Below are 26,321 nucleotides of genomic sequence, written 5' to 3'. Positions count from 1 at the left end.
ATGGGCCAGTGAAGCAACGTCCTCCACAACTAGACTAAAGAACAAAAGGACAGCAACTTGTCTGTTCCCCTTTCCCCAATTCCCCAGCGCTGTTCCCCTCCCCCAATTCCTCAATAAAATCTTTAAAAAAAAAAAAAAAAGAAAAAAGAAAACCACTCCAAGTACCAGGGAAAATATCAACTTATTTCATTTAATTATCTCCCCTTGTGATTATTGAAAGATGAGAAGGCCTATATGTTGATCTCCACTGCCCTTCTTCCTCATATATTTACTTCATTGAAAAAACAAAAAACTCTAATATAAGGGATGGTTTATCCAAATCTGAAAAGGTATTAAGTAATATATTATAAAATACTTTTAAGTGAGTCTCTAAAAGCTCTTGTTTTCTGAAGTTTTGAAAGGAATAACAACCTGAATGTTTCTGATACATAATAATGTTAGTTTATTACCAGTTCTCAAGAATTCTAAGCCCTGTTAATAATATAGTAACATTAAAACTGAAAGCTAGTAAACCTCCAATTATGTTTCTTTGAATTTATATCAAGTTGCCTGTTGACCAATAATTATTTTTAAAATGAATAGCAAGTTAATTTCTTCCAATGCCAATTAGTACCCATGAAGATGGTTATTTGCTACTATAAATTTAATAAGGGAATAATTGAAGAAAATTATATTATATTATATTGTATTATATTATACATTAATACATAATTATATTATATATATTATATTAGAGGGCCAGCTGAGTGGCGCGTTGGTTAAGAGCTGGTTTGGGACTCCAGAGGGCCCAGTTTGGATCCCATATATGAGGGCCAGTGACACTGCCCTCTACAGCTAAGATGCTGAACAACAGTTCAACCTGGAGCTGGGCTGCCCTGGGTTGATGGCGACGGAGTAGGCTGCAGCCCCTGCTGCAGTGGGTTGCCATGGGCTACCATGTGTAGCCAGCAGCCAGTGTGAGCGGCCCTCAAGCCCCTGTGAGTGGCCATCCAGAAGCTGCGACTGATCTGCCTCGCCCGGGAAGAGCGCAATGATGGTGCCAACTTGGGCCAGTGAAGCAACGTCCTCCACAACTAGACTGAAGAACAAAAGGACAGCAACTTGTCTGTTCCCCTTCCCCCAATTCCCCAGAGCTGATCCCATCCCCCAATTCCCCAATAAAAATCTTTAAAAAAAAAAATATATATATATATATATATATATATATATATATGTTAGAACATTTGTTGATAAAATAGAATAATGAGTTCTTTAGCTAAAATTAGTTATTCCAATATATTTCATCTGTGGGTAATATGTAGAGAAAGCAAAATAGAATCATAGAGACTTGCAAGGACTATTCTGTGGACCTACATTTCAGATTGAGCTGCTGTAAGCTTGAGCAGGGGGAGAGGAGATAATGAAAGAATGAAACTTGAGTCATTTTTTTTCCTATCTGTAAAGAAGAAAGGTGCTTATTCCTTAGGAAAGCAGGCTTTCTAGGGAAATACCTTCATCACATCTGTGCAAAGCTGTTGGAAGGCAGCTGATATGTCAGTTATCAGTTATATATATTGACCAGTTGTGTAAAACAGAAATGAGATAAGGAGTGCAAAGAAGAAAGACTTTATCCACCAAAACCACAGTTTTGAGGATAACTGTTGCATCCTGTTGAGTTGGAATCAGAAATTCAATAACTAAAAATCAATTATCACAAGTCTTGGAAAAGGATGAAATAAAAAGCTATTTGATAGAAGGATCACATTACAAAGGTTGTGAGAAGCTTCAAATGCATTTAGCATCTTCTGGGGGGTAGAGAGCAACTGATGAAAGCTGATCGGCAGGCTCAGACTGATTTCATAGTCACTGGGGCCCTCACCTCTGTTAGCCTCCTTACACTGGCTAGGAACTTAACCAAGGCTGATAGACTTCCAAAGGAGATTAAAAGAGCAAAGTAGAACTTTTATGAAATAAAGCATAATAAAAGCCATCATTTTCATTTCATTTAAATTTTTTTTTATAATTAAAAATGTGAATGACTCACACAATGGGAAGAAACTTTAATTAGCACAGCCAGTACAGTATGGATATATTTTAGAGATCAGCTTTACCAGGTTTCAATACAGCCAGAATGCTAAGAATAGAACAGGCTGGAGGCAGGAAAACTGGGAGGGAAAATGGTCTTACACTACTGGTGGAATATAAGTTGGTATAGCTGCTATGGAAAACAGTTGGAGGTTCCTCAAAAAATTAAGAATAGAATTACCACACATATGACCCAACAATCCCTCTCCTGGGTATCTACCAAAAAAATCTGAAAACATTTATCCGTAAAGATATATGTACATCGATGTTCAGTGCAGCATTATTTAGGTGGCCAAGACATGGAAACAATCAAAGTGTCCTTTGATAGAAGATTGGATAAAGAAGATGAGATATATATATATATGCAATGGAATACTACGTTGCCTTAAGATGAAACACTGCCATTTGGGACAACTTGGATGGACCTTGAGATTATTATGTTAAGAAAAATAAGTCAGACAGAAAAAGTCAAGAACCATATGACTTCACTCATATGTGGGCTATAAAACTGAAAACAATAAAGGAACAAGACAGACAAACAAAAACTCATAGACACAGACAACAGTTTAGTGTTTACCAGAGGGTAAGGGGGCAAGGGGATGGTAGAAGAGAGAAAAGGGGCTCAAAATTATGGTGATGGAAGGAGAACTGACTGGGTGGCAAACACACAATGCAATATATAGATGATGTATTACAGAAATGTACACTTGAAATTTATAATTTTACTAAACAATGTCACCCCAACAAATTTAATTAAAAAAAAAAGAAAGAAAATGGTCTCACAAACTTGAGTTCAATTATTGGCCCTCCCTCTTTGAACTACATTCAGTTCCTTCAGCTGTAAAATAAGGAATATATTACCCTCATAAAGCTGTTGTGAAAATTAACATAAACATATCTGAAGCATATATTTGATAAATTTCATTTCTTCTTTCTTTCTTGTGTTACCAACCTACTAGATCTTTTTATAATATCTTGGTAAGAAAAACAAGGGAGACAGCTAGAGGAGATTTTAAGAAATCCAAAATTGTTCTATTTTTAGCTTGCTTCATTATTAAAAAGCATCAAACAGAGATTTTCAAGAAGATCTGATCAGTAATCTTACAGGAGTTTCCTAAAGAATGAAAAAGTTGAATCGCCTCTTCTACCCTGCTGAATGGGATAGTCTCAGAATACAGCTGCCTTTGACACACAGATTCACTTTAAAAATAATTTCCCTTTTCTAGATGCTCAGAGATAAGGCAGAAGAAAAGACAATGAAATAGGTTATTGTCTTTCTTCATTTATGTGGTGTGGGGATGAAGGAACAGGGCAACCAATGTAGTACAAATGGCTGCAAAATTCAATACCAATTCATGAAAAAATTGTCAGCAAATCATGGAATAGAAGGGAATGTCCTAAATATGATATAAAGGTTACACACGAAAAGCCTAAAGTTAACATTATACTTAATGATGAAAAATTGAATACTTTCCCCTAAGATCAGTAAGAAGGCAAGGATGTCTATTTTCAACATTCCTATTCAACACTGGACTGGAGGCCAACGCAATAAGGGAAGAAAAAGAAACAAACGGCATAAAATTGGAAAAGAAGAAATAAAAGTCATTATTTGCACATCATATGATTGTCTATGTAGAAAATACCAAAGAATCTACACAAAAGTATTAGTACTAATAAGTAAGCTTAGTAAGGTCACTGGTTACTGGATACAAAGTTAATATACAAAAACATATTTCTATATTACAGCAATAAATAGAGATTGAAATATAAAACAGTAAAATATACAATATCATCAGAAGTCATTAAACATTTAGAAATAAATCTTAAAAAGAAAAAAAATCGTATAAAATATATATGACATTTATATGCCTGAAACTACAAAACACTGATGAAATAAATCAGAGATCTAAATAATTTGGGAGATGTACCATGTTAATGAGTTAGAAGACTCAATATTGTTAAGATGTCAACTCTGCCCAAATTGATCTATATATTCAACATAATCCCAATTAAATCCCAGCATGACTTTTTGTAGAAATTGACAAGCTGATTTTAAGTGGAAAAGCAAAGGAAGGAGAGTAACCAAATGTTATAAAGAAGAACAAAGTTGGAGGACTCATACTACCTGATATCCAGATTTACTATAAAGCTACAGTATTGAAGACAGGATAGATATATAGATTAATGAAATAAAATACAAAGTCTAGAAACTGACCCACACATACATAGTCAATTGATTTTCGACTAAGGTATAAACACAATTCAATGGATATCCACATGCAAAAGAATTAACCTCAGTCCTTATCTCAGACCCTATTAAAACTTAACTCAAAATGGGTCAGTGGTTGCCAGGAGTTGAGGATATGGGGAGAGGTTGACTACAATGAGATATGGGGAACTTTTGAGAGGATGGGTAATAATACTGCTCTGTATCTTGATTGGTAGTTGTCAAAACTCACAGAAGTGAATTTTACTGTTTGTAAATTATGTATTAAAATACATAATTACATATATAGTATGTAATTGTCTATTTTAGCCTCTCAGGATTATCTAGGAAAAAAGAAAAAAATCTAATTGGTACTATCTAGGCCATAACATGTATGTAATCACAAGTTGTTTATGCATAGGATATAACTGAAAGAGAAAAAAACTCAAGTGCCCCAAGAGGTAATGCTTTAGGTATCTACATAAATAAAGGCTCCCCATCTGCATCTGGATTCATCTTGGAGAGACGCTGGGAATCTCAGGGCTTGCCTTTCTTCCCTAAATGCAAATGAGGAAGTGTTTTGGATGTACAGTTCACAAAATTTTCAATCTGGAAACTATACTGAACATCTTTCCTCCAACAAGGAATTCTTGTTTTTGATGTTTGTGCTCATCTTAAACACATCTCCAGTATGTCCTCTCTCCTCCATCCTAACTCCTACCATTCTAGAACAAGTTACCACTTCCCTCCACTAAATTACTTCAATATTCTTGGTCTCCCTATATCATTCATGCTTTCCTTTCATTTTCTGCAGTGTTCTTTAAAAAATACTGGTCAAAAAAAAACAAAACCAAAAAAACCAAACTATTCTGACCATATCATATCATTCCTTCCTTAAAACCCTTTAATATCGTCCCTGTTTCTTTACCACAAACACAAAAATAATTAATGTGGTCCCTGTTTACTCACTAGCCTCATCTCATATCACTCTCTTTCACCCTCTAGATCCAATCATGCTCAATGTCTAGTTCCATGCTCTTTCCTGCTTCACAGCAGAGATGGTGTATATTTGTTTTGTGTATTGCTCCCTCTGCCTGGAATACTCCTCCTCCTGCCTACGCTTGCACTTAAGCCTGTCTAGCTTACTTCTTTTTTTCCCTTCAGGGTCAGCTAACATAGCATTTTGAGGAAGCCTTCCATAATCTCCCATGACTAGATTAAATCTATTCATTATCTCCTCTTACAGCACAGTTCATCTCTAAGTACCTGAGGTATAATAAAAAAATAATTGGTCTTTCTCCCTGGTTCCTGTCGCATAACTCCTAAAACTCTTGGAATCTCCTGAGTAATAAATGTTTTTTATATGCTAATGAGATGATGGGTGTCTGGGGACCCTGAGCTAGCTTCAGAATCAGCAGCTGGTCACCAGAAAGATCAAGCCATGATTAAAAGGGTTAAAACTTTTAATTCTACTCCACCTCCTCCCATCCCAACACTTCTAGGAAGGGAAGACGGGCTAGAGTCTGTTAATCACCAATGGCCGATGATTTAATCAATCATGACCACATAATGAAACTTCTAAAAACTCCTAAATGAGGTTCAAGGAGCTCCCAGGCTAGTGAACACATTGATGTACCGGGAAGGTGGCACGCCCAGGCAGGGAACAGAAGCTCCATGCACCCTTCTCCCCCATACCTCGCCCTGTGCATTTCTTCCATTTGGCTATTCCTGAGTTGTATTCTTTATAATAAACAGGTAAATGTAAAGTTCTATAAGCCAGTCTAGTGAATTATCGAACCTGGGTGGAGGGTGGGGTGTTGCAGGGACTCCTGAATTTGCCAAGTCAGACAGGAGTGTGGGTCACCGGGGCACCCCATTTGTGACTGGCATCTGAAGTGAGGGCAATCTTACGGGAATAAAGCCAGTGTCAGAAATGAACTGAATCGTTGGACACTCAGTCCACAGAACTGACAGAACTGGTGTCAGAAAGAACTTGAGAACACTTATTCGAAATGTCTGTGTAATTTCATAGGTTGTAAACTCCACAAGACAAATGTCTTGTCTACTACTGTATCCCAAGCACTTAGCACAGTGCCTGGCACACCATATTGGGAGAACATATAAATGAATGCCTACCACTGGAGTACAGAAATTCCGAACTGTTACCTGGGAGGAACTAGGTAAGGGGTTTGCCTCTGATACAACACTGAAAGCTGATGAAACAAAGATAGAGAAACAGTTTCAACTTGTCACTATGTGATATTAAGGTGGCACACAGGAAACAGCAAATGTGACACCACTTCTCATTTTGAAGAGGAAGTAAACTGAGAACAGCACAATGACCAAGTCACAGCCCTAGTGGCCACTGCTCCTCCACACTGAGCCCCTTGTGTTGTCAAGTCCTGTTCTCCCAAAAGCTAATAAGCAGGAGAGTTCAAACTCTGCTCCACTGCCTGCTTAAGAAGAAAAACAGAAAGGCTGTAAAATGAACAAAAATTGTTTCTAGTCCATTAGTCAGACTCTAAAGACAACGAAAATTTCTCACATGAACACTAGTGCATCAAGGTCTTTGAAGAAAGTTATCCAGCTGAGAAAACCATGCAGAGCACATGTGTATGTACCTTGTCCAATAGCCCTACGTAAAAGTGATAGCTCTTCAGCACATACGAGTGTAAGTGCTTATTAGTACTGCAGCATTTGTACTGGCTGACCTCTAACTTTGTCAAAGGATCTTAAAGCAGGCTCATGTGTGTACATCTCTGTTCAACTAGATCTTAAGATTCTTTAGGGCAGAAAATGTCTGCTGTTGCTCTCGAATGCCTGTTTTTCAGTGCTGGGGAGAGGAGAAGCTCTCCTCTAAATGGGACTGAACAGATGTCATGTACTGGATACCCATCAGGTAAATTTGTTGAAGCCTATAGGAACTGAAAAAAAATGAGCAGGCCTACAAGGCACTAGTAAGAAAAGACCATCTCCATCTTGCCATGAAAATGAGTCTTACCTGTGATGGGGTTATCCTTCCTTTTTTCATTTCAGATGAATTTTCACTTAGTTTTCCTACTTTGTTACTTGAGCTGCATTTGTAGCACGTCCATCTTGTTTGCCCCTCAATTTCCATGGTGCACTCTTTGTTTTGCAGACAGAATGAATGATACAAATGGCCGCAGCTGCAAAGTGAAGGCAACCCATTTGCACTTTTTCGTTATCATAAAATCCATAAACATAAGCTATGTTAGAGTATATTTATAAGTGATAAAGATTTCTGGTAAGCTGGAATGCACTGATGGTTGTATAGGTTAAGAAAAAAGAAAGGATGGGCCAATGAGCTGTGCCCTCCGCAACTATTGGGCTGTCGGAAAAGTCATGATGCATTTTTGCAATGAAAAACACAGAAAAAATACGTCATGACTTTTCCGACAACCCAATAGATTGAAGACAACGACTTGAGCTGAGCTGCCGCTGAGCTGCCGGTGGGTGGCCGGATGGCTCAGATGGTTAGAGCCATCTTAACAAGAGCTCTTAACAACAAGGTTGCCAGTTCAATTCCAACATGGGATGGTGGGCTGTGCCCCCCGCAACTAGATTGAAGACAACGACTTGACTTGGAGCTGATGGGTCCTGGAAAAACACACTGTTCCCCAATAAAGTTTAGAAAAGAAAAAAAAAGAAACAAGAAAGGGAACATACTTGTTGTTGTCCTCTCTTTGTAAAAATCCAGACTCACATATTTGTACACTGAAGCTGTGAGTAGGAACAGAATCACAGTTCTCTGACCACAAACCACCTGGGGGACGAATTGAACTTCTGTTCATTTCTCAGACTATAAACTATTTTTAGACAGTTTGAAAAAAATATTAATTGGGGAAAATCAAAATTATATAAGTAGCTTGATAATGACATGAGTGGTCTGCCTCAAAATTCAAGGCAAGAGTTGTGATTCGATTAAGCATTTACAGAAATGTCAGTGGTACAGTCAATTCTTACCTTAATCCTATGAAGAAATTCCCTACTGGTTACATTAAGTTACCAATGGGCCTCCCGGAAGTGAGTGCTCAGTATAACGCTCAATCACCTGTGCCGATTCCCCCTCATTTCTCCACCTGGAAATACTTGATTGCCTCAGAAGTCAATCCTTTTCTCTTCTATAGTTTCATAGTCTTTCTCTACTCTTTCTCTTTCTGTATATAACCTTTCTCTTCTAGAGTTTTTCTCCTCTGTTGTCTTTTACACAGCTACCCTCGCTCCTTTAGTGATTCCTTCCAGTTCTATAGCTTTAAAATACCACCTACACTTTAGCCTACACTTCTCTCCTAAAACCCATCTATCTGTCTCCTCTAGTACTCCATGTTGGATGTCGAACAGACATCTTAAATTTAACATATCCAAAAACATATTCTTGATTGTCACCCCACTCCACTCTCACTGCAAGCTCACATCCAAACTTCCACATCTTAATAAACGGCAACACATTCTTCTGGTTTCTCAGGACAAAACTTTTGACTAGTCTCTTTCTTTCACACTTCACATCCAATCTATAACAGATCTTATCAACTCTATCTTCAGAATATATCCGAAGTCCTACCACTTTTTGCTTCGTCATTACCCCCCTGGGCCATCTCTCACTTGGATTACTGCAATAGCCTAACTGGTCATTCTCCTTTCACCCTTGACTTTCTATAGTCCATTCCCAACACAGTAGTCAAGGTGATCCTTCAGACATAGGTTGGATCATCTCAACCCTATCCTCAAAGCCATCCGATGGCTTCTCAGCTCAGAGTAAAAGTTGAACTCTTTATACTGACCCAGTTCCTACATGCCTTGGCCTTTGCTCTTTCTCTGAAGTCTTCTCCTACCATTTTTCCTTTCCTTCACTCTGCTTGGGCAACATGTGCCTACTCACTCAGGGCTCCTGACGTGTGCCCAGAATGAGCCTGCCTCATGGTTTCTGCACTCGTTGATCCTTTGCCTGAGGCACTCTCCTCCTGACCCAGCATGGCTACTTCCTTCAGGTCTCTGCTCACATGTCAGTTAAACAGCGAGACTTTAATGACTCTTTTTTTTTTTTAAAGATTTTATTGGGGAATTGGGGAAGGGGAACAGCGTTGGGGAATCGGGGAAGGGGAACAGACAAGTTGCTGTCCTTTTGTTCTTCAGTCTGGTTGTGGAGGACGTCGCTTCACTAGCTCATGTTGGTATTATCATTGAGCTCTTCCTGGGTGAGGCAGTTGCTCGCTGGCTATTGGACGGCTGCTCACGGCAGCTCACAAAAGCACATGAGAGCCTCCAGCCAGCCCCACTGCAACCTACGCCACTGCAGGCAACTCACGGCAGCCCAGCTCCAGGTTGAGCTGTTATTCACCATCTTAGCTGTAGAGGGCTGAGCATCACTGGCCTGCATGTGGGATACGAACCGGGGCCCTGCTGCTCAGAGCTGGTGTCCCAAGCTAACTCCTAACCAACGTACCACTTGGCCGGCCTCCTAATGACTCTTAATACACTAGTAGCCCCCAACATTCTCTTTCCTCTATACCACATTTTATTTTATTCCCAATAATTAATTACATTTTTATTAATAATTTTTCATTGTCTATTCATAAGTCATCTTAACAGTGAGGCTTTCCATGACCATTCTATATAAAATATCTTTCCCCCCAAACATTCTGTATCTCACTTAACATATTTTATATTTTTCCACAGTAGTCACTATCTGGCATGTTATTTGTTTGTTCATCTGCCCCTGCCACTAGAATGTAAATTCCACTTTACAAAAAACCCCAGGAAGTAGTACCATTATTATCCCAATTTACAGATGAGAAAACTAAGATGTGAAGAGATTAAATTACTTGTCAAAGTCTCAGAGCTAGTAAGTGGAAGAGTTAGGGTCTGAACTCAAGAAGTCTGGCTACAGAACTTATCTTATACTGCCCCTACCTATTGTAGGTGAGCTGTCTTTGATCCTGAGATCAAACCTGTTACTTTTATACTACATTTCTTCTCTCTTTGCACTGTGCTTTAAATATCATTTAAATGATGATGCTTTCTAAATTTATATTTCTAGGACATGTCTCTAGGTTTCTAAGTAACCGTCTACCTGACATCCCTAGTTGGATGTCTAATAGTTATCTCAAACCTAACATCTTCAAGACAAAACTTTTTTTTTTTTTTAAGCTAAGCCATCCTGCCCACTGTTGGCAGCTCTGCTCGGGCCAGGACTCAAACTGCTGTTGCTCAGAGCTCGCACTCTTGAGTGAGCTCTTAACCAACTGAGCCACTCAGCCAGCCCTTCAAGACAAAACTCCTGATTTCCCCAGTTCCTCACACCTGTTCTTCTTCATCTTAGACAATGGTACCCGCCCATCCAGTTGCTCAGGCAACTCACTCCATATCTAATACATCTGCAAATTAGCTCTACCCTTAAAATATTGGGTTGTCGGAAAAGTCACGATGTATTTTTTCTACGTTTTTCGTTGCAAAACATGCATCGTGACTTTTCCGACAACCCAATATACTCTGAACCGTCGTGCCTACTTCTCCCATTCTGCCGAAATGTCACTTCCTTAGAGACAGATGTTTTCCCTCATTATGGTGTCTTAAAATAGGCCTCTCACCCTGAACACTTCATCCTTCCATCCCCTTACCTGTGCTTTACTTTCCCTTAGAGCTCTTATTACTCTGTACTTATTTATTGTCTGACTACCCTACCACCTATTTCTCCCGACTCCCAGGCAGAAGGTAATGTTTATAAGGGCAGGAACATTGCCTTGTTTTGGTCACTACTAGAATGACTGACTGGGGCTGTGTATCCACATGTACTACTGCCTGGTAATACACATACGCGATACATGTAACATTTCCCTCTCTTACCTAAAGACAATAATTTCGTCAGCCATTTCTTGGCGTCTCTTGTACTGCTGCAAACACAGAGAGCAGTAATCCTGCTTGGGATTCAGTCCTCTGGTGACCGAAGCTCTCAGGTTACATAATGACCAATGGAGATCTTGGTTTAGGAGGCTAGTAGTTGTTTCCAGCAGGGTCTGGGAAAGGCCCAAACCAAAATCAAACAAACAAATTGGTTTATAAAGTGAAAGAGACAAAGGGGAATGAATAGGGAATATCAGTTGTTTAGTTCTCAACCACAAACAATTGAAATTGGAATACACTACAAAGGCATAAAATTAATCAAATATCAAAAACCCCATAACAAGTGGTTAGCTTTAATGTGCAGAGTCACGACAAGTGCAGACATTAAGATTCTCAAAATAATTATTAAAAGGCTGTTACTGGTTTCTCCTGAGAAATGTGTGCTCTGCCAGTTTATAGTTTAATTTATTTCGAATGACTAGAGAAACCCACATCTATTTATTAATTACATATATAAATTTTTTCTGAGTGGCTTGAAGTGTTGTAACAAATAACAAAAATATCCCTGATTTTTATTTTTTTATAGAAACTGCGCCCATGGCAATATTTCAAATAACCTTTCAGTGGAAAGGCTAATGGCCATTACTCAGTTTTCATCTCCCTTGAGCCAGAGAGATCACATTTTCCTGATCAGCACTTACAAGCCATTTGAATCTGCTCAAGACTGTGACATCTGTCATTAAGTCACATAAAGACATTTTCGTAGCCATCACATTAAGTCCTTTTAAGGCTCTATATGCTTATAAAGCATTGTTTTCAAACTATCTCTAGCTCTCAACATTCACATATACCATTTAGAGGTACAGCTGGGTGCTCTTCTGTCAGTCTGAAAGAGGAAGATATATTGACCGTCCTCCTTGCTCTACAGCCTAGTCCATTACCTTTATCTATTGCAGAACTTTTAGTTCTAATGGTAACCATTAGAACTAAATGTAATTCTTTCCAGTCAACCACATCGTTTCCTCCTCTTCCAAAGTTCACAAAACATTTCTGCCCTGCACTCAGGTTTCCTTCTTCAGACACGCAGTCTGTGCCTGCAGGAGCACTGGCTTCACTGGGCTACGCTTAGCAAAGCTGCAGTTCCTACGATGCCCTAAGAAAAGCTCTGTCACCCCACACGTTCTCTTCATTTACATTTTCTTCTCTGATTATTAGAAAAGCAGGCATCATATTTAACATGCCCAAATGGCACTTTTCCTAGGTGGCTTCCTGAGTCACTTTGAAGTACACGAAGGAAAAATCTGTACACCAAGCTGGCTCCTACTGAGAATTAAAGCTGTAGGCAGTTTTGAGTTAATGGAAGACTAATAACCATTTTTGGTTAGTGGCAATCATCTGCTTCGGGATGTTTAAAAGAACACTCTTAATTTTATTTTGCAATTTTCTATACTCCTGCTGACCCTTCCTTTTCATGGGTTATATCTTTGCATTCAATTATTTTTCCAGAAAGTTTCTCACTCATATTTTTGATTAAAAAAAAAGATATTTGTCCCTCTGCCAATGCATCAAAACAAAATGAACCCAGATTTGATACATTTCCACATTCTAGAATGTGTGTATAAAAATTATATAGTAATTAATCAATTAAGGTCAATCTACCAAACTTCTACTAAATAGATGATAATTTTAAAAGAAAAAGCATAGGTGCAAATAAAAAAGGAATAGCTTCTTTCCACCTTAGAACAGTCTTAGAAATATGAAGCAGCTTACCTGTTCATAGTTAAAGGTATCCAACATCCCCAGAATCAGGCCCTGGATTTCTCCAAGTTTTCCTTTGCCATAAACTGGATCCTAATTTGAAAAAAAGTTGCAAAAAATTATAATGTTGTTCTTAGTATTTTAAAATTACTTTAAAATATACAACTTACCTGAAAAAGCCAAATACTCTTAAGTATTTTTTTATAGTCACAACATATTTATTCGTCCATGAGCTTCCCAGTGGAAATGCACACTGGTCTCCCTCTGGCCACCACAAATATTTTGGAAAAATAAAATTTAAATGATCCAAACCCTTGCTTAATAATTAAATTTCACTCTGGTTTTATTTCTGAAAGCAGTTGTTCCTCTCTCTCCTTCCTATTCAAGGCCATCTTTTCCTCGTGGAGCTCTTACTTAGCAGCTACATGAAAACCAATGTGCTCGTGAGTACCCAGAATCTGCCTTAACTCCTGTGACCCACACTCGGCCACTCCTGGCCTAAACCAACTAAATCGCCCTAGTTTAGGAAAAAGACTTCAGTTTAGAAGATGAGTTTATGAATCCAAGGAGCAGCTTTCAGTTTTTCAAAGCTTGTTTTCAATGAAGTCACTACTGATAAACAACAGATATCCAGATACCCAATCTTCCCTCCATTGCTTCTCCAATGAGGTTTGCCAAGTAATTTGTGTATTATATACGCTTTGGAAAACACGCAAGTGTACAAAAATAAAACAACAATGAAATCCAACCACCCAGAGATAAACACTTCTGATATTTTGATGTATAGTCTTTCAGTTTTATTTCTGGTGAAGGAGAGAAAGGGCGAGAAAAAGAAGTATTTCTTAGTGTACAAAATTTGAGTATTTCATGCAATACTTTTATGGTTTTTTTTACTTAATAGTATATTGTGAGCAGTTTCCCATATCATCAAATATTTTGTAATAGCTACAAAGTATGAATTACGTGAAAATACTATTATGTTATTCAACCATTCTCTGTTGTTAGACATTCAAGTTTCCCTGCCCACCTCCCAAACCCAAATCCCACCATTATCAAATGCCAGTGATGCAAATTTTGGTCTGAATCTCTTTCTCTAGAGGAGATTTCTAGAAAGGAAATTACAGTCTCAAAGAGCTCTTTTATGGGTACTGATATACACTGCCTAATTGCTCTTCCAAAATGTTGTATTATGCAACTTTGATCTCCATCAGCACATCTGTGTGCTCGTTTTGCTGCACCTTTGGCTAGGCTGGGAATTACAATACAAGTTTTTGCTAATAAATGAGTATATAAAGTCTATTACTTCACTTTAATATGAAGTTATATATGATATAAATGACTCTTCCATGCTAAACAGAGGAATCCAACTAAACAGTAATGATAAAAGTAGCTGCTATTTACTAAGCGGGTTGCGTATACCAAGTACCGTGCTAAGTACTTAATATAGACCATATCACTAAATCCCTTCCAGAACACTTATAATGAAGAAATTCAGGCTCAGAGAGGTTAAGTAAAATTCTCTAAGTTCACAAAACTATTATTAAGCAGATAAGCTGGGATTTGAATCTAGGTACTTCAGAAATCATGCTTTTAATTAACACACTATATTGGTCTCTCAAGTATGGATACATAAACTAATAAACTAAATAATAAACTAATGCTTGCTAGATAACATGGGTAACTGATATGGATAACTACATGATAAACCAATGTTTGCTAGAAAATATGAATGACATTTCTGGTTACTTCGTAGGGAGTAGGGGTTCTTAAAATCTTGGTGCAGGGCCAGCTGAGTGGCGCGATGGTTAAGAGCTGGCTTGTGACACCAGAGGGCCCCTGTTCGGATCCCACTATGAGGGCCAGTGACACTGCCCTCCACAGCTAAGATGCTGAACAACAGCTCAACCAGGAGGTGGGCTGCTGTGAATCGCCGGCGACAGCGTAGGCTGCAGCCCCTGTGGCAGTGGGTTGCCATGGGCTACCGTATGTAGCCAGCAGCCAGCATGAGCGGCCAGCAGCCGCAGTGAGCGGCCGTCCAGAAGCCAGCGACTGATGTGCCTCACCCAGGAAGAGCGCAATGATGGTGCCAACTTGGGCCAGTGAAGCAACGTCCTCCACAACTAGACTGAAGAACAAAACGACAGCAACTTGTCTGTTCCCCTTCCCCCAATTCCCCAGCACTGTTCCCATCCCCCCAATTCCCCAATAAAAATCTTAAAAAAAAAAAATCTTGGTGCAGTAAAAATAACTGAGTTCAGATGTTCAGAAAGAAAAAAGACAAAAGCAGAAGCATTTTTTCTCAGTCTGTTGATATCTTGCTTCCAGGCGTATCCTCTGTTTGGCTCAAATAAACTCTTCTTAAAAAGAAAAAAAAAAAAAAGATAAAAGCAGTAAAGCAGGAAAAACCTAAAGAGAGGTTCAGAAATGTGAGAAGAAACTGCCTTCCTGCTCTAGCACAACTGTCAGGATTTCCTTCTTTTTGTCTTCTAGGCCCCAATGATGGCTCTTGAAGACTGGGTAGGTGCAATTTCTAACTAAGATCGGTTTTCAGTACTAGAACACACAAGATTGTCTGCCTGAGGTTCCCAGTCTCCGATGCTGAAGTTATGCTGAAGAAATCAAAGGTAGAGAATAACTACTTGTATGTATCTGTGTACTAATTAACAAGTTGATAAGTTTGGGCTTGAACAGGTCACTTAAACTTCGTGAGGAAATTTTCCGTTTCACAGCTAGAGATTGTTATCACTAAGCTAAAGATACCTGTCAAACATATGCAGATCATTTATAAAAGGCACGTCTATAGATGTCTCAGACTAACTCTTCACTAGAAAAACCCAGGCCATACACACACCCACCAGACAAAATTTTCTTTTAATTTTCTTTGCATAAAAATAGATCCATGTTAATGCTTCTGAACTTACTCTCAATTATGCTTTTGGTCAAGCTCTTAAATAAATACTTATTTCTCAAAGTACCCCTGGATGGTGTTAACATCTTATTATGAAAAACCTATTATAATGTCTAGTATAATATGTACATCCAATACAATAACATAGTTCTAGCATAGAAAAGCTCTGTCATTGGCTTATGACAAGGGTGGTTTGGAAAATAAAGAGGTTTTTAAAAGGGTAAATTCTGGTAAAAAGAAGAAATCTTTATAGGTCATGTCCATATTTATATCAGTACATTTCACTTTAATATGCATAATTTAAAGGCAAAATCATGAAAATTACCTCATGCTGGGACAACATATAAATTATAGAATGCAAAAGAACGCTCAAGGCTTCTAGCACAGCATGTACACAATCCACTAGGTTTTCAAATATTTTCCAAAGACGTCAGCTAGGCTCTTCAGCACTGAATAACTACTGAGGTTTTTCTTTAACTTTTTTGTAAACTAGAAAAGAAGAGTAGACTTGGATACATCATGTAAACTTGTTTTTTATTTATTTATGTTTGTTTGTTTGTTTGTTTGTTAAGCACATTAGAAAAAGGTGTGATAACCACTTTTTTTCCCTATTGCTTTTTAGTACCCTATTGTATCATGTGTGTGGTTTGTTAGAAAATTAAAATCTTTATTAATCAAGCATTACTTTAAAATGATGAATGTGAACAGTGCTTTCAGCAGGTTAGCATATAAATCATTTGTTTGTTTTAGCTTCATCAGTAAGCTATAAACAGCTTCTCAGAAGCCAAGAATTATTTTGCCATAGAGGGAAGATCAATAAAAGCAAGCAGTAAAGACAGGATGTAACATAAGCATGGTCCCTGAAAAACCCCAACTTATCATCTAATGTTCATGAGACAAACTTGTACAATTCAGACACCAGGCATCAGTTTGAATAACCATTTGGAGGTCAAGAAGATCTTTGAGAACCTTTTCACACGTAAACATCTCTTGTGAAAAAAACTGTAAATATCTGAGCAACTGTGCATCTAAACAACTGTCACTCCCTATGTCTCTCCAGGGGACCTGATAAAGTGAGGTGGATATGAAAAATGCCATGGCTGGTGTTAGGTACAGAAGAAAAGGACTAACTTTTCGAGTTAGAAGAGCTAGGTTAATGTTCCAGCTGTGCTCACTTAACAGCTGATTAAGACAAGTTATTTAACTTTTCTGAGTGGCATTTTCCTCATGAGAAACATGAGGATACCATTCCTTCCCAGCTTTAATGTATACAAGGATCAAAGGAGATACAGTGCTTTATAAACTGCTGAGAACTATTCAAGGACATTAGGTGACTGACCCAATTACTATTAGCTGAGTGTATAGTATGTCCCAGGCACTGTGCTAGGACAGGAAACAGACTAGTGGGGAAGACTTAAAGTGGATTAAATACTGGGGCTGTTAAGAAAAATGATAATGAGGGGGGAGATTAAAAAAAAACACCTAGGTACATAAAAACCCCTGGTTGGAGCACTTGATAACTTAAAAGGACTGGATCAATTCCTTGAAAGACACAATGTGCCAAAACTCACAGGAAAAGAGATAGATAATGTAATAGACCTGTATCTCTTAAAATTGAATCAGTAAGTATTAACTTTCCAAAAGACAAGGCCCCAGACCCAGAAGGTTTTGCTGGTTTATTCTACCAATATTTAAAGAAGAAATCACACAAATACTCTACAATCTATTCCAGAAACAGAAGCAGAGGAAACATTTCCTTATTCTATGAGGCCAGCATTATCCTAATACCAACAGCAGACAAAACAGTCTCAATTGAAATGCCAGTGTGTTACTTTACGATACAGACAAAATGATTCTCAAGTTTATGTGGAAAGACAAAAGACCCCAAATAGCCAACACAATATTGAAGAATGACAAAGTTGGAGGACACTATCTGACTTCTAAACTTATTATAGCTACAATAATCAAGATGGTGTGGGACTGGAGGAAGACTTAGACAAACAGATCAATAAGAAAGAATAGAACGCCCAGAAATAGACCTGCTTAAATATAGTCAGCTGAGCAAAAGGCAATTCAGTGGAGAAAGGGATAGTCTTTTCAACAATGGGGGTGGATTAACTGAACATCCACATGCAGAATAAAGACATTACACGTTTCATAAAAATTAACTCAAAACGGATCATAGACCTAAATGTAAAATGCAAAACTGTAAAACCTCCAGAAGATAACATGGGGAAAAAATCTAGATGACCTTGGGCTTGGTGATGAGTTTTTAGATACAACACCAAAAGCACAATCCATGAAATAAAACATTGAAAAGTTGGACTTCATTACAATTTTAAAACTTCTGCTTTGAGAAAGACACAGTTGAGAGAATGAAAAGACAAGCCACAGACTGGGAGAAAATATTTGCAAAGCGCATATCTGATAAAGGATTTGTATAAAAAATACACAAAGAACTCTCAAAACTCAATAACAACAACAACAACCAATCAACCAACCCAACTAAACAACAGACAGAGAGCTCAACAGACACCTTACCAATGGAGATATGCAGATGGCAAATGAGCACATGAAACAATGCTCAATGTCATTATTCTTCAGGGCTGTGCTAATTAAAGCAATGAGATCACTACACACCTATTAGAATGGTCAAAATAAAAAACACTGGAATTATGGAGACTTGTTTTATGGCCCAGAATATAGTCTATCTTGGTAAATGTTCCATATACACTTGAGAACAATGTGTATTCTGCTGCTGCAATTGATTTATAAATGTCAACTAGGTCAAAGTGGTTAAAAGTGTTCAGCAGAAATCTGCTGTTGTCCTTAGTTTTGTTCCTTTGTGTCTTTTTTCTCTGGCTACTTTTAAGTTTTTCTGTTAATCATTGATTTTGAGCAATTATAATGTGCCTTGTAGTTTTCTTTATGTTTTTCGAGTTTGGGGTTATTTATCTGTGTCTAACAATTCTCAAAAAATTTGTAAAATTTTCAGCCAATATTTCTTCACATGTTTTCTTTATGCTCTGACTCCCTTTTCAGGACTCCAAGTGCACCTCTTTCGGACCACTTGAAAGTGTCCCACAGCTGACTGTTCAGAGTTGATGCTCTGGTTCATCTTTTTCTGATTCATTTTACAGTGTTTCATTTTGGATAGTCCGTATCACTATGTCTTCAAGTTCACTAACCCTTCTTTTTCTGTTTTGGTGTTCCTGCCTGCTAATTCTAATATCTATGTCATATCTGGGTTTCATTTTCCAACTTCTTTGAATACCTTATAAATTCTGATTCAATGTCATACACTGTAAATTTTACACTGGTGGGGCCTATTTTTATATTTCTAAAAGTATTTTTAAGCTTTGTTCTGGGATGCAGCTGGATTACTTGGGAACAGTTTGATCCTTTCAGGTTTTGTCTTTGAGATTCGTGAGGCATCAATGGAACTGTGTTTATTCAGTCTCGGGCTAACTGTTTCCCACTATCGAGGACCTTTGAGCACTCTACCCAACATTCTGTGAACTGTGAGGTCTAGTCTTCACTAGTAGGAAAGATGCTATTGTTGGCCCTGACTGAGTGCGAGTATTATTCCCTTTAATCCTTTCAGGTGGTTCTTTCCCTGACTTAGGTAGTTTCCTCAGGTCGTGCACTTATACTTAAGGACAGCCTTCTGCACATCTTCAGGGTTCTCTTCTGGTACTTGCCTTGCAAACTCTGGCAAACTTGGTCTCTCTTAACTCTTAGCTCCATCTCTTAAATCAATGAGTAGTCCAGAAACTTCTTGAGATTCCCCCTTTCTGCACTATTGCCTGGAAACTCTCTCAAAACATTAAGCTGGGGCTAACAGGGCTCACCTTGCTTACTTCTGGTACTTGCTTACTCTCAGGAGATACGGTACTTTATTGCCTGATATCCAGTTTTTTAAAAACTACTATTTCATATATTTTTTCCATTTTTTGGTTGTCTCAAGCAGGAGGGTAAATCCAGTCTCTGTTACTCCAGCCTAGCCAGAAGTGTAATTCTTCCATCCTTGACTTTTATGTACTCTAAAAGTATGTATTGAGTACCTATTATATGCCAGGTGCCTCTGGGCGAGGTGATAGTGATAAAGCACTAGAAAAAGTATAGTCTTATCCCCAAGGTCCTTCTGTACTTGTAGAAAAAAATATATATTCTGCTTCTTAGCTGTTTCCTAGAACTCCATTTTAGGTCTTCTGCTTTTCTTGCTCATTCACTTCCACCTAAAGTTCATTGAGTTTCACTTCTATGTGGATTTCTGAGTCTATAGCTTCACTTCTTACTTCTTCCTATAAACTCCAGTCTTATATTTCCCCACTGCTCACGACCAGCCATTGAACCTGACATCAGGAGATTACCTGGGTTCTTCTTGTGTTCCCCTACATCTAAACAGTCAAAAAGTCAAGTGGATTCTATCTACTAAGTAATTTCAAAATCCATGTTCTAGTATCCATTCTATGCAACTCAATTAACAAACTTTGAGTACCGACTGCATTCTAGGTATCTCTATACCTTCATTCTGGATCTTTTCCAATTTATCCTGTAGAACATAGGCTAAGTGACCTTTCTAAAGAGAAACCTCATTTCATTATTCCTCTGCTTAAAATCCTTTGATCAAAATTTACTGATTTAAAAATAAAATCCAGAGTCCTTACTACGGTTTACAAAGCAATTAAGGAGACATTCCCGGTCTGTCTCTTCAAATTTTAGCTCTGTGACTCACCTTTATTCTTGTCCTATGTTCCAAGAATACTTAAACACAACTCCCCATATGCACCGTATTTTACCTGTAATTCTTTGTATATATAAGTCACTCTGCTTAGAATAGACCTATCTCCTTTTTTCCTTGATTCCTTTAGGCTCTATAAGATTCAGTTCTGTATCACCTCCTCCAGGAAATCTTTCCAAATTTCTCAGTCTGTTTCAGATATATACTTTTATTGATATATATATTCAGAAACCCAACGCATCCTAACTTATTCAAGAAAGATAATTATTGTAAAGGTACTGGGATATTTCAAGGATCCAAGCAAAGGAATGCAGGTAAGCCTCAAGAACTACAATAAGGGGCTCAAATGCCATCAGGATTTTCTACGTGTTCTCTTCTCCCACTGTCTTGAATCCTCTCCTTGTATCTTGTCTCTTTTCTATGCATCTTGTCTATTCTCCTCTTTGTGTGTCTACTTCATTCTTCTCCTCCTCTCTATTGTTTAAATTTTTTTTTTTTTTTTTTTTACTATTCTGGTCCATACGATGGAAAAGTAGTTGCTGCCAGCTCCTGACCTTTGTGCCTTATATAACCCAGAGACCCGAAGAGAGACTTATTCGTCTTTCTCAAGTTCATTTCTAAAATTTCCAGTAAAGGACAGATTGGCCCCATTTAGGCCAGTTGCCCACCCTGAATCAATCAGGTGGAACCAGGAGACAGGGTCACGCTTTCGCATGGCTGCTCCTATTATCATCCTGTGGACCAAAAGTGTAGGGATGGAGAAGTGGCAATCACCCTACATGGAGTTCACAGCAGATAATCCTTGAAGGCGGCTACTATTACTTGCTTAGAGCCCTGTGAATAGTTATACCAGAACATTTTCTGTCTCTTTTGTAAGAGCTCTTTTAGGGTAAGAACTGTGCCTTTCATCTACATAGGTAATGACCAAACAGGTTAATATATAATTCATAAACTAATTAATAATTAACTCTTCAAAATACCAGGGATGAAACAAATGAAAAAGCTTACACGATATAATAGGAAAGAGCATAAATTAGGAGATAAGAGACTTTGATGGGAGTCCGGATTCTGCCACTAATGGCAGGATAGGTACTTAACTTTTTTATACTTCAGTTTCATCCTTCATCAACAGAAAATTTTATAGTAGCCCTACCCTACCTCAAAGATTGTTGTGTACTTCAAATGAGATAATATCTGTGAAAGTACCATGAAAAATAAAAATCTCTACATAAATATAAGGTAGAGTTATTATGGTAATCACAAATGTCCAAATAAGGAAGTTAAAAACTATCATACCTTCCTGATTAGCAGAAGTTAGTAACCACTAAGGGTAGAAAATGATAAGCATATAATTACAATGAATGTCAGTATAACTCAAAATAAAATAAAAATTTTCAAGTATCAAAAGTCTTCAAAGATACGAATTTTAAAATACAAATTTTTTTTTAAATTCTATGTTTTTGCCACGGGAAAAAATAGATTTTTATTTATTATAATTTATGTATCAGCAAGTGTGGCTAAAGCTCAACATAAAGCAAAATGCATACATTGAAAGAGAAGCCTCTTCAGGCTTCAGGATTTCATTTTTTCTAATTTACTTGGTAAATTAAAGTATTTCTGCCTTATGGAGATATTACTTTATATGTGATTAAAAACCTTACAATAAATGTATTTTTAAATGAATATAAGAGAAGTAGTCTATATCAAAGGATTATTCAAAGATGACGAGGATCAAATGAGATAATATATGTAAAGAGACATTCTAAATGATAAGGTACGATGTGATGAGAGAGTCTTTATCAGCAAAGGCCCAGATGCTTAATACCAGATGGGAAGAAGAGCTTGGAGAGTCTTAAAAGAGAGCTGACAGGGACATCCTTGATTGGATAATAATCATTTGAAAATTATTAAGATCAATGGCATCATATTACTGTCTGATTTTTTTCCCTTGGTGTGTCTCTATACTGCATAAAGTAAAGAAAGACAAAATGGACTCCAAGTAGGATTCCTCTTGTTTCCCCAAGAATGTTCACATATTTTTCTAAAAATGTATCTTAGTATATTATTAGTGATCTCCTTTTGATGAAGTTGGAAGGCTCAGGCCATTTTGCTGAAGAAAACAGGCTGGAATGTTTCCTACAAAAGCTTTGGACACAAAGCCAGATAGAATCTAACGTAGGGGATGAGTTTTGGACATAAAGAAAGTTTCAGGATGAGTTAGAAAACCTAAGTATCAACGAATGATTTTGAAATGACTATGGTGGGGGCCGGCCGAGTGGCTCAGTTGTTTGAGTGTGAGCTCTGAGCAACAGGGTCGCCAGTTCGATTCCCACATGGGCCAGTGAGCTGTGCCCAAGCTGAACTGTTGCTGAGCTGCCAACAGGTGGCAGGATGGCTCAGCTGGTGAGAGCAACTGCTCCTAACAACAAAGTTGCCGGTTTAACTCCTGCATCAGATGGTGAGCTACGCCCACCCGCAACTAAGATTGAACATGGCACCTTGAGCTGAGCTGCCGATGGGCGGAACTGGATTTGGAGCTGAGCTAGCTGTGCCCTCCGCAACTAAGATTGAAGGACAACAACTTGGCTGTTCCCCTTCCCCAATTCCCCAATAAAATCTTAAAAAAAAAAAAAAAGAAAAGAAAAGAAATGACTATGGTGGGCAGGCCGAGTGGCTCAGTTGGTTAAGAGTTGGCTTAAGAATGTGAGCTCTGAGCAACAGGGCCGCAGGTTTGATTCCCATGTGGGCCAGTGATGCTGTGCCCGAGCTGAGCTGTCGCTGAGCTGCCAACAGGTGGCAGGATGGCTCAGCTGGTGTAACAACAAGATTGCCTGTTCAGTGGTGGGCTATGCCCAATTGCAACTAAGACTGAACTCAGCACCTTGAGCTGAGCTGCCGCGTGGATGGCTCAGTGAAAAGAGCGTGTGCTCTTAACAATGAGGCTGCTGGTTCGACTCCCGCATGGGATGGTGGCTATGTCCACCCGCAACTAAAATTGAACACAGCACTTTGAGCTTAGAGGCCACGAGCTGTTGACAGGAAGCCAGATGGCGACTGGGGCACTACACAATGAAGACTGAAGAACAACAACTTGGCTGGTCCCCTTCCCTAATTCTCCAACACTGTTCCTCTCCCCCAATTCCCCAATAAAATCTTTAAAAAAAAAAAAAAAGAAAGAAAGAAATGGCTATGGTAACTTAATGTTTATTTTATCTTTTTTTGATCTAAAAAATGTAACAGCTGGAAATAATGGTAATTCTCCCCCGAGCTAACAGTTAACATGAGGGCTGCATACCCTAACTGAAGGTCTGATGTGTGTGCCAGGCAAACCCATGCCACTGGAGTGCTAGGAAAGAGTCAAGATGAGAGCTGGATATTTAGCTAATGCCCCAAATTACCTGCATTATGCTCGAGACACATTTAAACATTAGTCCAATTTGCTGTTTATATATAACTAATATATTAGTTGAAATTGAACAACATCCAATTTTTTAACCCTTTTAACTCACCTGTAAGATCCTTTGCAGAATTGATGGAAGGGCAATAAATGCTGCCATGCTGTTTAGCACTTGCATGGTCAAAGATTTCAGAGCTGTTATAATAAAACATTAATATTAAGGTTAGTTTACAATAAGAGTTTTCTGGTTTTCCTACAAGTCAGTGGGAAATGGTGGATTTATATAGCTTTCTAGAAACTTAGCTAACCAAGGCTAGTGTGGTATTTTAAAGTTAACTATTGATAAGTTGCAAAGCTAATACTAGTTAAAACAAATGATATAATTGGTGCCACAGGAAGAATTGAACCTGAAAGATGAGGTCAACACTATAAAATATGATTTCATTAAGAAAGATATGATAATGGAAAAAGGTTATCACAATGATAATCTTTAGCAGGTAAGAATTAGGCAATGGTACAGGTGGATCTGATCAACTTACCTTCTGAGTGTAAATGAGGTGCAGCTGAACTAGACAGCTTCTGAGGGGCCATCATTGCCTCCAACAATGGAAACCAGAGGACCTATCATGTCAGAGGAAACCAAAGAAAAACAAAAGTGCTGTTATTTTTCAAAACAAAAGTACTGTTATTTTAAAGTAACATCAGCATAGTATTTTACAGGTTGAAATTTTCTTCTCACATACATTTGTTGGTAAAATTAGAAAAAGATGGAATCCTTGACTGGGAAGAGAAAAGACAATAAAAAGCGGGGACCATAGATAGAACAGATATCTTTATCATACCCCTTGGGGAAAAAAGGAAGCTGAAGTTAAGTGAGTCTAGACCTTGGAATTGCAGTCTTCTGTGTCTCAGGAGAGGTTAGGTTCCAACGAGCCAGGACAGAGCCTCCTGCTAGGTTCTTACATGCTCTGGTATAAGTGCATCACTGACAAAGTCTAAATAACCCTACGCACTGCAGACAGAAACAGAGACTCCCCTTACACCTACCTTCCCTTCATTTCTCTTCAGCTATGTCAAACAAGATATATAAATAAAGGTTATCCAAAGTTTTTTCCTACGTCAAGCATTATTTTGTATTTCCTTAGTCATCACAGACCAAGTTCAAGTTGACATTTCAATTAACATGTGCAATCACATCATGAGACAGAGCTATCATTTATTTATTCCTATTACACTGAACACTGTATTATAAGCTTTACATACATTTTCTCATTTCGGTCTCATAGTAACCTTATACAGTGAGCATTGTCTTCAGTTGAGAGAAGGAAATTAAGCTTAGAGAAGTTAAATAATTTGCCAAAGATCACAATGCCAGTAAATTGATATCTGACTCCAAATTTTGTGCTCCTCTTAAAGACTTAGGAAAAATCTTTATCCTCATAAAGAAGTCCAACATCAAATATCTTTATTAAACAAATTCCAACTCAAGCACTTTTTGACATAAAAAAAGATAAATTTACCTTTTGCCACATCAAAGAAGGCCTTGTCCCTGTCTCTGATTAAGAGATACAGATTCAAATACAGTCCTAATAATCCCCAAAGTTCTAGAGGCATGGCTTTTATTTCTAATTCTACCATTAATATATGTGAAGCTAGACATATTTCAGCTCATGTAAACATGAACCGCTATTTATAAAACATAATTGTTATTTTTCCTTAAAATTTCCATGAGAAGAAGAATAGATATTAGAGGAGGTGGATGGGTTGAAAAATAAAAAAGGCTTAGTATTAAATATGTATAAACATAGCTTTAGCAATTTTACCCTTTTGTGTTTTTCTATCAAAGTATAACCATGTCCAAATATAGCCAGCTAATCAAAAGATAAATGAAAATAAAAACTTAGGACAGAAAAATCATGGCAAAAGGACTGGTGCAAAGCCCATAATCCCTTTAAATAAAGAGTAAACAATTATGAGAACTGTGGATTCAGAAAAGAATGTGTTATTAACCTTAATAAGGTAAAATAACTAATTAAAATTAAGAGGGTTGGAGAAGAAAGGTTAAACCAAGCATGAGTTCATGCAAATTTTCTTACTGGCTTGGCATCACAGATGTTATAAAAACTGAAATGTAATTAAAAAACTATTACACTTCGTATTTTTTAAATCTTTAGTGAGATTTAAATATTAAGAAATAGTATGGTAAATAAATATCTGAAATTTAGAAATTCCTCAGTTTTACATAATCTTCCTAAGTGAGATTGTATACCATGTTTATTTTTAAAAGCAAACATTATTTGATTCCATTTTTCCAAAATTATGTCAACCGAGGCAGATAAAAAATATCTAGAGTGATATTCACTTGAAAATGAGGGTTATTTCT

General features: G+C 37.8%; 1 protein-coding gene across 3 annotated transcripts in view; it reads right to left on the bottom strand.

Moving 5' to 3' along the window:
• Positions 1-26,321, bottom strand: part of VPS8 (VPS8 subunit of CORVET complex) — a 255,460-nt gene that overhangs the window by 47,151 nt on the left and 181,988 nt on the right. For all 3 annotated transcript variants that reach the window (XM_019668968.1, XM_019668980.1, XM_019668973.1), the window contains 5 exons: positions 24,478-24,559; positions 24,051-24,133; positions 12,902-12,982; positions 11,135-11,304; positions 7,272-7,437 (listed from right to left, as the gene is read on the bottom strand). In XM_019668968.1, the coding sequence (XP_019524513.1) occupies positions 7,272-7,437; positions 11,135-11,304; positions 12,902-12,982; positions 24,051-24,133; positions 24,478-24,559 (582 nt within the window). The remainder of the gene's footprint in view (positions 1-7,271; positions 7,438-11,134; positions 11,305-12,901; positions 12,983-24,050; positions 24,134-24,477; positions 24,560-26,321) is intronic.

Source organism: Hipposideros armiger, unplaced genomic scaffold (assembly GCF_001890085.2).
Source record: "Hipposideros armiger isolate ML-2016 unplaced genomic scaffold, ASM189008v1 scaffold_14, whole genome shotgun sequence".
Lineage (NCBI taxonomy): Eukaryota > Metazoa > Chordata > Mammalia > Chiroptera > Hipposideridae > Hipposideros > Hipposideros armiger.
This window is presented reverse-complemented; position numbering and strand designations above follow the sequence as displayed.